This window comes from Syngnathus floridae, chromosome 3 (genome assembly GCF_059516105.1).
Source record: "Syngnathus floridae isolate MCC-2025c chromosome 3, RoL_Sflo_1.0, whole genome shotgun sequence".
NCBI lineage: Eukaryota > Metazoa > Chordata > Actinopteri > Syngnathiformes > Syngnathidae > Syngnathus > Syngnathus floridae.
In genome coordinates this window covers 6,447,003-6,460,344 of record NC_142415.1, presented here as the reverse complement: position 1 = coordinate 6,460,344, position 13,342 = coordinate 6,447,003, and the positions used below count along the sequence as shown (strand labels likewise).

Below are 13,342 nucleotides of genomic sequence, written 5' to 3'. Positions count from 1 at the left end.
CCAAAAATGTTCCCTGTTTAATTCATATTTCAGAAACAAAATATGAATCAGAACACTGTTTTGACTAGTGGGTCTGATCAGAGCATACTATTACAAAGAAAACTTCTGGGTTGACTTCCTATTTAATGCATGCTGCCGGAGCAATCAAAAGTTATGAGCTTTCAAAGTTGCTTTTTGGCCTTGCCGCTTCCAAATAAGAGATATCTCCAGATTCTCTGAATGTTTTGATAATATGGCCCAGAGATAAAAAAATCCCTAAATTCCTTGTTGAATTATTGTCCTCACTGAGTTTTTCATATAGTTGTGAACATCGTCGCCTCATCCTTGCTTGTGAAAAATCTGAACCTTCCTGGGATGCCACCTGTTGGGTTCAGTTCCGGGGTTCTACTGTATGTTCAATCAATTGATTGAAAATAATTTGCAAATAATTGTATTCCATTTTTATTTCCATCTTAGTTAGGCTCCCAACTTCATTGAAATGGATGTTTGGGCTCTCTCATATAAGCGGGTGGGGTCTCCATTTTGAAGACACCCTGAAGTTTAAAATATGGTTTGTTGGCAAGTGCAAAACTTACTGGTTAGGCTGCAGATCTTCGATTGAAATCAGCACTCCCTTCTCATATAGACGTGAGGCAGTGTATTTCTGTGAAACTTGTTTGCTCTTCTTGGCTTTGTTGGCACCAGGTTTTGACAACCTGAGAAGAAAACAATCGTCATTCAGCAAAGGATTATTAAGATCAATATTTAGAAGAGATGAATGAAAACAAGAAATGTGACGACACTTACTTGCCCTTGCTGGCCAAGTTGTCCATGCATGTTTTGATATACTGATTGTATGAATCGATCTGCACATTGTAGAACTGAGTTTTTGAATTCAGGCCCGTGTTGGTTTGCTGGAGTCTAACGAGCTCTGCTTTTCTGCGTTGACGATAACGTCTTTGATTTCTGATGTCCTGTCATGCGCACAGACAAATTGTGACAGTGTACAAAATTAATGTTTTGATAATTGACAGCAAGATGATATTGCATTCTTTCAAACCTTGGCTATGTCATTGATGAGGTCCTGATAGCGGTTCTCAGAATTAACTTTGCCAAGCTCTGCTAGCCTCTGCAGGTTACTTCTGATCTTCTCCTTTTTTCCTTGTAATGTTAGGCTGTCGTCCACCACTGGTTTGACTTGCTTTATCTTCTCTGGAGTCTTGGCATCGCGGATGGCCCTCCTCTGCATCGCACGCTGGTACTCTGCTTCCTGTAACCACAAAATAAACTAGAGTATGCGTATAGGAATATTTTCTTTTGAACAGAGCCACGACTTCTTTTTGTTACTTCAAAAGCTTGCATCATTATTTTTTCATTCAAGCGTGCTCAAAGGAAATAAAAGTTGACAATAGCACGAGAACGGGAATTCCCAATTCCAATATATCCCAATGTGCAATATAGTGTAATGGCAGTTCCGTAAAATGTTTTTTACAGCCCAAACTGTCGGAAAACAGGGACATATTCCCTTTCATTTTACAGTTGTACCTCACGTTACAAACCTAATTCGCTCCATGAGCCCGTTTGTAACTTGAAATGTTCATGAAATAATTTGAAACGCACTTAATCTGTCGTAATCTGGGTCTGGGACAGATTAATTTACATCCATCCCGCTCATCCATGGTGACATGGGTCGCATAACAAAACGTGTACAGTGTGTAACAAGAGACATATTTTCTACTAAGAAAATGTAAAGGTTGGTTCCACTGTAAATGAAATACAAATGTGACACTCTGCTTGTTATCTGGTGAGGATCTGTTTGGTAACAGTCATAACTCACAGAAACTGACAGAAAATAATTTTTTTGTGTATTGTAACCTGATCTGGACCAGCTGATGAATCCAGTATCTCAGTCAGCGTCTCTCCAGGCTGGAACCGGATCACATCAACAATCAGCCTCTTGGTGCTAAAATGACACGACCAAAAAATTACATATACAAGCAATTGCATTACTTAAAGATACTACATGAATCAAATCGTATGAACTCACTTGAGTAGGAGGGTCTTGGCATCCACCTCACTATTGGCCTCACCAGCGACATCAAATTTGTTGGTCAGTGTAAGTGAAACTTCAGTTTTGCCCATTAGGTCTCTGTTGGGGTCACCGGGTGGGAGAGGATTTTCACCTGTTTAACACAACACTTTGTCAGTAAAGCATTATAATATTGTATATAATTTGTAACATTGAATTCCTGCGCAGTCACTGCAGGAATACAATGCAGCTGCGACCCAATACCCAGCCAGAAAAATGGGAGGGTTGCGTCATAAAGGACATCTGGTGTAAAACCTGAGCCAAACAAAGTAGCTCGCTCTGGCAGACCCTGATGAGGGTGAGATGTAAGTCACAACAACAAATATTCTATTCCTGATTGCCGGTGCTCTCGAGCCTCTCCCGGGGCAATTTATGGACATGAGGCAGGCTGTTAACAACTCAAATCTACAGTTTAGTTGTCTGAAATTATAGAAGACCTTCTTTTAAATAGGCAGAACGATTGTGAACGAAAAAGTTGCATGAGAGCGGAACTTCAGTTCTTGACTGGACTTGCTAGGACTTCCTTACTTGCTGATTTTGACTCTTGCTGCTTTAAACCAGCCAAATATTTTTGCAATTGATTTCATTTGTCTATCACTGGCCGGTTTTATATCCACTCACCAATGAGAGACTCTACAGTGGGAACCTCTCCTAAGTCCTCCAGAAGTTCATGAATGGGATCATTGTGCTCTGGAGCAATGGCATCTTGATGGTCCAGAAGCAGCTAATAGCAAAGAACAGTCAAATGATAAATGACAAAATATGAACTTGAGTGCATTATGTTCGGATGACGAAACTATTGGCTACATTGGAAGTGAGCCCACAGTGGGATTAATGTTAGAAAGATGTAAGAGATCAAATCTAACTCACCGTGTGTGTGTTAATCATTTCTCCAATAGAGATGTAAATGACAGGTTTGGTGACAGTGACCAGGTCAGAGTACTGATCCACATTGAATTTATCTTCCAGTGAGGGGACGTCACACGCTGTCAAAAAATATCGCCTGTGAAGTAGAGGAAGATATACAACAATATGAAATTTGACAAACAGTTGCTCAATATTTTTTTCTGTTGCAATTGATATCCCACCTGAACTTTTGATAAGAGTTGCTGAGATATTCATTGATGGGATTCAAGTGGGCATTATCTCCAAGAAACATCTTGTTGGAGGCAGCGTGCTGCAGCATTTTGGCGACAGAGCCCAAATTTCGGCGCTGCTCGGTCGTTAGTTGACCACCTGCTGACATCTCGATGATGTCAAAGGCATCAGGGGCAACAATTGCTGGGTTCATGTAACGGTAGTACAAAAGGTTCCCCACGATCTGGAATAGCAAAATGCTGCCGTTAGAAAAAGGTCCGTCCAAATGTATCTTTTAACGTCTGACCTTGAAACAAAACAAATCCTGTGGAATATTCTTCCAAAACTCTTGACTGTATACTAAGAACACATGCAGAAGAGAGGAAGAGAGCAGAGAGATTAATATGCTAGCTCACCTTGAGACAACAGCTAGAGAGTAGAAATAGGTATGGCTCGACACAAAGGTATTGGCATGGTGGAAAAGGCAGAAAGGCAAGAGAAACAAAATAAAGAAAAGATTATGATACAGGAAGGTCAGGCAGAAAGAAAACAACAGAGAAAAGGGAAAAAAGCAGGGCACCCGACAGCAGTTTTCTCCCTCAATCTGATATGTCGCTCCTGACTATACGTATATATTCAAATATTTCTTAAGTTTGTTTAAAGAGATGCTGTAAAGACTGTGTCAGCATACAACAATGTACGAATGAAGTCAATAAACCTTAAGCAGTTCATCCTCTGTAGCATCTGGGAACTTCTCGTGGAGGGTGTCTTTAAGGACCTTGGAGACAAAACGCATCCCATAGCTATAGGATACATAAATGGACAGTTTGAGTCACAAACATTTTAAATCAATATATTGTTGCTCTGAATCAGCCGGCGAAAGCCTATAAATACTTACGGAATTTTATCAACAGAAACAATTATTGCAGAAAGGAACTTGTCAGTGACCGTCTTCATGCTCTTGATGGAGGCTTCCAGTCTATTTCGAACTTCTTCATGGGACATTGCCTGCTCGGGTGTTACATCATATGGGAGCTTGCTGTAGAAAACAGGTGGCCAAAAAAAAAAAGAGATTCTGCGGTGATCTTTTGCGGAGTTTTGATAGAGTTTCTGAAAGAAAAACTCGCTCAGTTTTTTAGCATCACCCACTGAATGCGCTTTTATAGCCGAGTTAATCACTCCTGACCAGGTTATGAGTTTAGCATGTTACTGTGGTGATCTTACCAAGTTAAGAGAGCCAGCCACCTTCGTAACACTGAAAATCCTAGCTTTAGACTCAACCCAGCTTTCAAAGCCAATAATATCGCTTTGTAGTATACCGCTCAGGATGATGTTGTGAAAGAACACTTTTGTTGACATTCACAGATTAACTCAAGTCAATTTTAACTGGACTAGTTTGTCTACTTGACAGTAAAATCTGCTTAACTAAAGTGCCAAACGCTGCCAATCTCACCTGGCCTCTCCAGTCTGCGTTTCCATCTGGTTGACCCAGCTCTTATAAATGTCCACTGGGTCGGTCTTGATGTTAAGTGTTTTGTCATCCATGATCTCCTTCACAACTGGTGCCAAGATCTGTCTCAGTGCGTTCTGGCCCCTCGCACCTCGGTGGAAACTTACCACCATCTTTATGACTGTCGGATTTCCTGTGACAATCTCCTTCATCTGGTCAACTTTTGACCTGCAGACAGTTAATGAACACGAGGTTATACTTTATATATGCAAAGTTTTTCCCTTTAATACTACATATTTATAAGACACATATGTATTTCAACTTATACATCAATTAATTTGTCACTCACATTTCAACTCACCCACCTATAACCTTTTAAAATGTATTTGAATTAGGGCCGGAACAAGTTAATTTTGAGAACAAATTAATTACGGGGAAAAAAAATACTAATCAGTTTTTTTTTTTTAATACAGTCATCCTTTGACTTAATTATGACACTGACAGAAATGATATTAGCCCACCAGAATGTTCGGTTGACAAATAAAGAGCTTTAGTGGCGCCGCGGATGGCTGCCACGGTGAGTCGCTCTCTGTTTCTTTGTCTTATTTTGTGTGTTTTCTGTGTCTTCTGCTGTCCATCCCGGATCACTTTTACTTGAGAAGCACTGTTAAACATCGGTCAGTCTTCTTCTGGTATTTTCTCCCCTGTTCTCTCTGATTCAGACTGTTTGTCGGAGATTTTAGCCGGAGCGGCGGTGCTATACAAGCTAGCGCGACGGCGGCGACGCGGAAAACGAGCCGGAGCCCTCGTAAAGCTGAGGCAGAGAGGGTTCCGTTCTGCCCTACCGTCAATTCATCTGGCGAATGTCCGCTCCCTGGCGAACAAGATGGACGAACTGCTGCTCCTCACTTCAAGGAACACGGACTTCAGCAGATCCGCCGCGCTGTGTTTTGTTGAAACGTGGCTTAGCGAACGAACCCCCCACCACGCCATGGAGTTAGCTGGGTTTCGGCTAACGCGTGCAGATCGCAGCGCGGAGCTCTCCGGAAAATCAAAGGGAGGTGGTCTCTGTTTCTACATTAATGAACTTTGGTGTACCAATGTCATGGTGTTGAAAGAGTTTTGCAGTCCTCTCCTAGAAACACTTTTCATAAACTGCCGGCCGTTCTATTCACCACGGGAGTTCTCCTCGATCGTCATGGCGGCTGTTTACATTCCACCACACGCACGTGCGAGTGAAGCCACGCAGATGCTGGCTGACCAGGTGACAGACATGGAGAAACTTCTACCAAATTCACTAATCATTGTTCTGGGTGATCTTAACAGGGCGAACCTCGCACACAAACTCCCCAGATACAGACAGCACATAACGTGTCCCACCAGAGGGGCACAGACACTGGACCACTGCTACACCCTAATTAAGGATGCATACCACTCTGTGGCTCGTGCAGCTTTAGGACTCTTGGACCACTGTCTAGTTCATCTGATCCCTGCCTACAGACAGAAACTAAAAACTTCTAAGCCTGTGGTGAGGACTGTAAGGAAGTGGACAGTGGAGTCAAGGCAGGACCTCCAAGCCTGCTTTGACTGCACCGATTGGAGAGTTTTTGAAGCTGCAACTTCAGACCTGCATGAACTCACTGACACTGTCACATCATACATCAGTTTTTGTGAGGATCTGTGTGTGTAGACTAAGACCTTCTGCACGTACAACAACGACAAACCTTGGTTTACACCGAACCTTAGGAGGCTGCGCAAAGTCAAGGAGGAGGCCTACAGGAGCGGCGACCGGGACCTGTTCAAGCAGACCAGAAACACACTGAACCGAGAGGTCAGGAAAGCCAGGAGGTGTTACGGGGAGAGCCTGGAGAGACACCTCTCTGCCAATCCTGATCCCTCAACAGTGTGGAAAGGTCTGCAGAGCATCACGGGCTTCAAGAAACGAACCCCCCGTCCTGTGGAGAGCCCAAGGCTCGCTAACCAGCTAAACAGGTTCTACTGCAGGTTTGATCGGTCCTCCCACACAACGGGACCTCCTGCAGCACAATCCACATACTCACCTCCCCCCACAACTGCTCTGTCCACACCTCCATCACCGTGGTCACCGACTCTCTCTCTTGCAGAGGCCGCGCCCGCACTCCAGATTCGCGAGGAGGAAGTGCGCCAGATGTTCCTGAGACAAAAGATCAGGAAGGCACCGGGCCAAGACGGCGTGTCACCTTCCTGCTTGAAAGTCTGCCCTGAGCAGCTGGCGCCCACCTTTGCACGGATCTTCAACCGTTCCCTGGAGCTGTGTGAGGTGCCCTCGTGCTTCAAGAGCTCCACCATCGTTCTAGTGGCCAAGAAGCCCCCCATCACAGGTCTGAATGACTATAGACCTGTTGCACTGACATCTGTGGTCATGAAATCTTTCGAGAGGTTAGTGCTGAAGCACCTGAAGGATGTCACGGGCCCCTTGCTGGACCCCCTCCAGTTTGCCTACCGGGCAAACAGGTCGGTGGATGATGCGGTCAACATGGGACTGCACTACATCCTGCAACACCTGGACACCCCAGGAAAGTACGCCAGGATCCTGTTTGTGGACTTCAGCTCGGCGTTCAACACCATCGCTCCTGACATCCTCCAACAGAAGCTCATCCAGCTCGCGGTGCCTGCCTCCACCTGTCAGTGGATCACCAGCTTCCTGACCAACAGGAGACAGCGTGTGAGGCTGGGGAGCATCACATCTGACACCCTGACCACCAATACTGGAGCCCCTCAGGGGTGCGTCCTCTCCCCACTGCTCTTCTCCCTCTACACCAACGATTTCTCCGCAAGTGATCCTTCTGTGAAGCTCCTGAAGTATGCAGACAACACCACTCTCATCGGACTGATCCAGAACGGTGATAAGACTGCGTACAGACAGGAGGTGGAGCGGCTGGTCCACTGGTGCAGCCAAAACCACCTGGACCTGAACCCGCTCAAGACCGTGGAGATGACAGTGGACTTCAGGCGAGGCCCTTCACCACTTTCACCCCTCACTATCCGCAGTAATACTATTCTCTCATCAGACACCTTCAAGTTCCTGGGAACCACAATCTCTCGGGACCTGAAATGGACCGGCCACATAGACTCTGTCCGGAAGAAGGCCCAGCAGAGGCTGTACTTCCTGAGACAGCTCAAGAAGTTCAACCTGCCGCGGGAGCTGCTGAAGACCTTCTACACTGCCATCATCCAGTCTGTCCTCTGCACCTCCATCACTGTCTGGTTTGGATCGGTCTCCAAACAAGACAAGCACAGACTGCAACGGACAATAAGGACGGCAGAAAAGATCATTGGAATCAACCTCCGATCTATCCAAGACTTGTACCTGTCCAGGACCAGGAAACGTGCAAGTAACATCTCAACAGACCCTTCGCACCCAGGTTGCAGCCTGTTTGAACTACTCCCCTCCGGACGCCGTTATAGAGCTCTGTACACTAAAACCAGCAGACACAGAGACAGCTTCTTCCCCCAGGCTGTCGCTCTGATGAACTCACACCACTCTTAGAGTCTCAGAGTCATTACTGTGCAATAACATCCCGCTTTCCACACCTTTTTTGTCTACACTGTTTGTACTGTGTCCTCTCTGCATCCATTGCAGCCTGGTCATCCTAGAAGAGGGACCCTCCCATCTGTGGTCTATTCTCAAGGTTTCTCATTTCCCCTAGCTGGAGTTTTGAGTTTTTCCTTGCCCTCTTGGGAGTTTAAGATCAGTTTAAGATCAGGGGATGTTTGAGAATATCTTTCATTTTTCACATGTCCTGAGTGTTGTTGTTAGTCACCTAAATGTTGAACAGAGGCTGTGATTTACCGAAGTCAAATTCCTTGTTTAGCACGCTCAAACATGGCGAATAAAAAACTTGAATCTTGAGTTGTTTTGAAATGCGTGGAGGGAAGACTATGATTACACAAATTGAGCAACAAAGACTTTGCTTATTACCGAGACACTTCAAGCTTGCACTATCACATGAATGCAAAACATGCTATAACAAGAATGAGCACCGTAGGTCACGTTGGCGGCAAAAGTAAGAGTAAGGCCAGTTTGTCTGTTTGTAAGTGGCTGAAAGATAAGCAGAAATAGACTTGAGCAGTATTGTGAGGTCACTGGGTGCTGTTATTAAATACTAATAAAATGTTGAGCACAAAGAACAAAGGAGAAAATAGTTGTTTGGTTTGTATTGGATTTAATAATAATCATAATAATCATTATTATTATGATTATTATTATCATTATTATTATTGTATTAAATTTAAAAGTACATTCGTTGTTAAAAATGAGTTACAAATCCACTAATTATTTAGATAACTCACTTGATTTCCTCCTGCAGGGCCGTCTTAAAGAGCTTGAGCAGCAGATACTCCTCTCTTTGGTTTGAGGCATAATTATATAGGGTGAAGATAACGGAGTCCATAAACTTTGTTGATTTATTCTGAGGCATTTGGAAGATCAGCTTGGCGAGATATGTTGGATTGGTCTGAAAACAGGCAATAATGGGTGCTTTGAATATCATTGGTACAGTGGATACAAACGTTTTAATTTCAAATGCCAGGATTTTGTGATGTCAAAAAGGAGAATAACAAATCATTGCAATACTTTTTTCCCCCCAGTGCTGATTTTTTTTTCTTTTTGTGGGGTTTTTGAAAGCGGATGTAAAAAAGAACCATACTTTGATTTCACAAGTGGGCACGCTTTTTTAAGTGGGCGTGTTTCTGAATAAACCAATTCCATTCAAACTCATGTTGTTGCAGCATAAAAAAAAAAACGGTAAGTTGAACTATTTTGCTATAATTTGAAAAAGTTCTGTTTGCGGAATCACATCACCAAAAGCAAAGCAGCGTCATAGGGCTGTTTCGCTTCATCTGAAACTGTGGCCTCAGACAATGTGGTTGGGGATTAGAAACAGTTACAAATGCCAGTCAGTGTTGGCATAAAGCTTTCAGGCATCTGCCAAAAAAAATGTACATCATTAGAACTTCATTTGGGATTAGTCAGGGTAGTTTAAATTGTTGCAGGTCTGTGCTTACTTTCATTTGAATACTGCGATTAAATGTGATTGGCAGAACCACAATCACAGTAAAAAGGTGCGCAACCACATTATTATTATTTTATTTTAGTTTTTCTTTGTTATTGCTGCTGTTGTTGTTTTGGGAAAATATAAACACCCCAAATTCAATGACACATAAAATGTTGGGGAAAAAAAAGTTCTGAAATTATTTATATGTATCTCAATTTTTTTTAAATCACAAAATCAGGCTTTTGGAGGGTGAAGACCTTTTATAATACATACATAGACTATGTAACTGAAACCTGTTAAAAAAATTCAAGTACCTGTAGTAGGTAGAAGAGATGCTGGTAAGCTTCCAATTTGACTCTCTTTTCTTTGCTTAGGGCCTTGAGACCTCCTCTATGTTTGTTCATCATCATCATGTCTGAAAGCTGCCCCTTGTTTTTTTTGGTCAGCTTCTTGCTGTGCGACACCACCTCCTGCAGGGTGATTTTGTTCTTCACCAGCAGCCCAATCTTGATGTCCATCAGGTTCAGGTCATTCTCTAGCTGCTGATTGGAGCGAATGTTAGTGACCACTTCCTCGCGGAGCCGCATTAGCTCCAACTCCTCTTGGAAGTCCTGGTCACTGTGATCCAACAGATGCACAAACTTCCTCACCACTGCCATCGGAGGATTTTCGGCATTGACTGTGTGAAGATGTTTTGCAATGTTAACCGAGGAAAAACTAAAACCAGACATTTGTTGACATAAAATGTGCATTTCCATCTTACTCAGCGTCTTGTAGTCGTCCCTGGCCTTGTTGGCTCTGATGAAAGCCTGAATCTTCACTACATCTTTGATCTGGGGTAAAAACATCTATCACTCGGCCGCTCAATAGTCCATGTTAGGAACGGCACAGAATCCAATACAAATCACATCGCTAAAGCGTACTAAATGAGCCCACTGCCCCCAAAACCCCAAAGGACCTCAGGGAAACGTGTGTGACAGGAAATGATTTAAACCATTAATTAAAACACAACACACAACATCGTATTATTACTTTTTGTTCTAAATGACATGATTAAATTGCATTTTTGACATTACAACCAAGAATTATTAGGATTGGCATGAGGAAGGATTATATATTCAACAAAACTTTCCTTTGCATGTAAGCTATCACAATACAAAACACTGATTCTCTCCACTCACACGCACGCACTCGCACTCGCACACAAACACACACACATATAGGTAATACTTACATGATCCTTGAAGTACTGTAGACGATCCCGGTACTTTTTACGAGCTTGATGCATTCGAACCATTGATTGGATCTGGGAGAGAAGAATAGTAATCATTTATGCTGAAGTGGAAAGTCTCGTATTGCTTCTGATTGCATTGACATTATTGCCATAAGACTGTATTTCACCTTTACAGCATCATTACTGTGGTCTTCTAAATACTTTTTACGGTCCTTGAAATCCTTCCTCTGTTTGTAGCCTTTCCAGTGAGCCTGGGGGGAAATGATTAGAGAGCTAAATATATTAGGATTCAAAAATATTCTTAGCAAGTTGTGCAATATTGATATTGCGATACATTGTGATATGTTTTTTTAAATTGTGTCGAAAATCAACCACAAAGCACAGAGCACAGCTTTTTATTGTGTTTTCAGTCATGAAATACAAAACGTAATGTTTTTTGTAAAGTTGTATCTTGGGGCTGTCTCTCAGTATGCACATTAAACAACCCCGAGTTCACCTGTATTTGTGTAACAGCTGGCTCTTGTGATTTTAGGAAGTCCATCCTCTTCTTTTGGCCCTTCCTCACCAGGTAGCCACGGCAACGAGCTTGCAGTTTAGTAATGAGAGCCTCGTTCGCCAACCACAACTGCTCTCGATTGTAAGCTGTTGTTACCCCTGAAACTACGGACTGAGGGGAGCAAAAAAAATAAATAAAATGTTTAAACAACAGAGATTATGCCACACTCCACATGTATATTATACCTGAATGTCTTCCTTGTTGAGCTGTGTGTTGTTTTGGAGGAAACCTGCTGGCTCCACCCAGGTACCCTCTTTTGTATTTAGGTTGTAGAAGTAGTTGTGTCCACCTTTCACCCAGTGTTGTACCCACTCACTGCCGTTATCACCTGGATATGGTCAAAAAAATTTAAAGCAAAGGTAAACATTCAACCAGGGCTAAAATGAATGTTGTTTTATGTTTTATATTGGATACATGATTGGATAATCTCAAAAATGCTTGATTGGTCAATCTGCTATATCCTCTTCAGTGGATCAGGATGTCAATGATGACTCTGATTTAAGAAATGTATTAATTATTAATAATAATATTAATTTAAATTTATGATAGATAAGCCACGCCTTCATTCATCAGCTAATGAAGACGCGTCACACCTACACCAGTGATACTCTGATGAAGGCGGAAGTACACGCCAAAACATGTCAGGTAAATAAAACAACCTAAATCATTTGTCTGTGATAAAAGAACTAGTCAACTAATCTACACGTGAAGACAAAATGAACTTAGTACAACTAAATATTGAGACGTTAATCTTTAACATTAGTTCTTCATTCAGGTCAGTTAGACTTTGTGAAAGCAGATAGGGAAATGCTTCTTCAGAGCACAAATCTAAATTAATTTGGCAAGAAAAATTTGACCAACATCCAGTTGAACTCCCTAATGCACAGGTGTCAAACTCAAGGCCCAGAAACGCCCCGCCACATCATTTTATGTGGCCCGCGAAGAGAAATTGTGCATCAAATTTTTGTCACTACTAGAATTGCAAATTGTCTTCACTTTTAATAATATCTTTTTTTTTTTTAAATATTTGACCAGTTTTTAGTGGTCTGATTTGAAAACGAGTTATTTGTCAGTTTGTTTTGTAGCTTTTACTGTATATAATATGAAATGCTCATACATTTATTTGGGTTGACAGTCATAATGGCCATTCGAAAGAACCTATGACTACAATGCGGCCCGCGAACAAAATGAGTTTGACACCCCTGGCCTAACGGGTGTATAAAAGTTTTAAGATTGTCTTCCCGAAAGAGTAGATAGACATTTTTCCCATGCAGGACATGTCTATATAACATTAAGCTAGTGTAAAGTGCTAGTACACGTTTCACTTCAATTTGATGACTGCTTGGCATGAACAACAAAAGTACTGAATAATGTTGGTGTGAATCAATTAAAAAACATGTTGTCAATACAGAAAAGCACTTTTATTTGTGACAAAAATGTCATCAGTGTAATTCTTCAACCTACTTGGTTCTGTCCTTACCATCTTTCTTCTTCACTTCCTTAACTTTGGCCAAGTCATCTTGGTAGGTCTGCGCACATTCAGAAGTGACTCCATAGAGTCCTGCTCCAGGGTTACGCAGCGCGGTGACGGTTTGAGAGGCATCGCCAGTGTCCACAGCCTCATTTATGGCGTGAACAGACTGAGAGACTGTTGACATAAAAACAGCATTGAAAAAAAAGGAAGCTTGCACAATGTCACAAACTTTCTAATCCCCCACTTGTATGCTGCATGAACAAAAGTGTGCGCTTACATAATAAGGCGTCCTTTGTGTCCTGGTTAGCCTTGAGAATAGCATCCTGGATCTCATCCAGCCAAAGCACAGCAGAAGGATCTTGCGTTTCCTGGATACACAATGAAAAACATGCTGAGCGTGCATATGTACTAACTAGGAGTGGAACAATGAACAATTTGGATCAAAAA

General features: G+C 42.4%; 1 protein-coding gene across 1 annotated transcript in view; it reads right to left on the bottom strand.

The window, feature by feature from the left end:
* iqgap1 (IQ motif containing GTPase activating protein 1) overlaps positions 1 to 13,342 on the bottom strand; it is a 43,290-nt gene that overhangs the window by 2,322 nt on the left and 27,626 nt on the right. Inside the window, exons 16-35 of the mRNA XM_088372282.1 lie at positions 13,173 to 13,263; positions 12,902 to 13,069; positions 11,607 to 11,749; positions 11,362 to 11,532; positions 11,033 to 11,116; positions 10,866 to 10,937; positions 10,395 to 10,464; positions 9,946 to 10,310; positions 8,928 to 9,091; positions 4,599 to 4,823; positions 4,044 to 4,184; positions 3,864 to 3,948; positions 3,157 to 3,389; positions 2,939 to 3,071; positions 2,690 to 2,792; positions 2,027 to 2,162; positions 1,855 to 1,942; positions 1,040 to 1,249; positions 787 to 953; positions 576 to 695 (exon numbers count right to left, since the gene is read on the bottom strand). Coding sequence (XP_088228408.1) covers positions 576 to 695; positions 787 to 953; positions 1,040 to 1,249; positions 1,855 to 1,942; positions 2,027 to 2,162; positions 2,690 to 2,792; positions 2,939 to 3,071; positions 3,157 to 3,389; positions 3,864 to 3,948; positions 4,044 to 4,184; positions 4,599 to 4,823; positions 8,928 to 9,091; positions 9,946 to 10,310; positions 10,395 to 10,464; positions 10,866 to 10,937; positions 11,033 to 11,116; positions 11,362 to 11,532; positions 11,607 to 11,749; positions 12,902 to 13,069; positions 13,173 to 13,263 — 2,969 coding nt within the window. The remainder of the gene's footprint in view (positions 1 to 575; positions 696 to 786; positions 954 to 1,039; positions 1,250 to 1,854; positions 1,943 to 2,026; positions 2,163 to 2,689; positions 2,793 to 2,938; positions 3,072 to 3,156; positions 3,390 to 3,863; positions 3,949 to 4,043; positions 4,185 to 4,598; positions 4,824 to 8,927; positions 9,092 to 9,945; positions 10,311 to 10,394; positions 10,465 to 10,865; positions 10,938 to 11,032; positions 11,117 to 11,361; positions 11,533 to 11,606; positions 11,750 to 12,901; positions 13,070 to 13,172; positions 13,264 to 13,342) is intronic.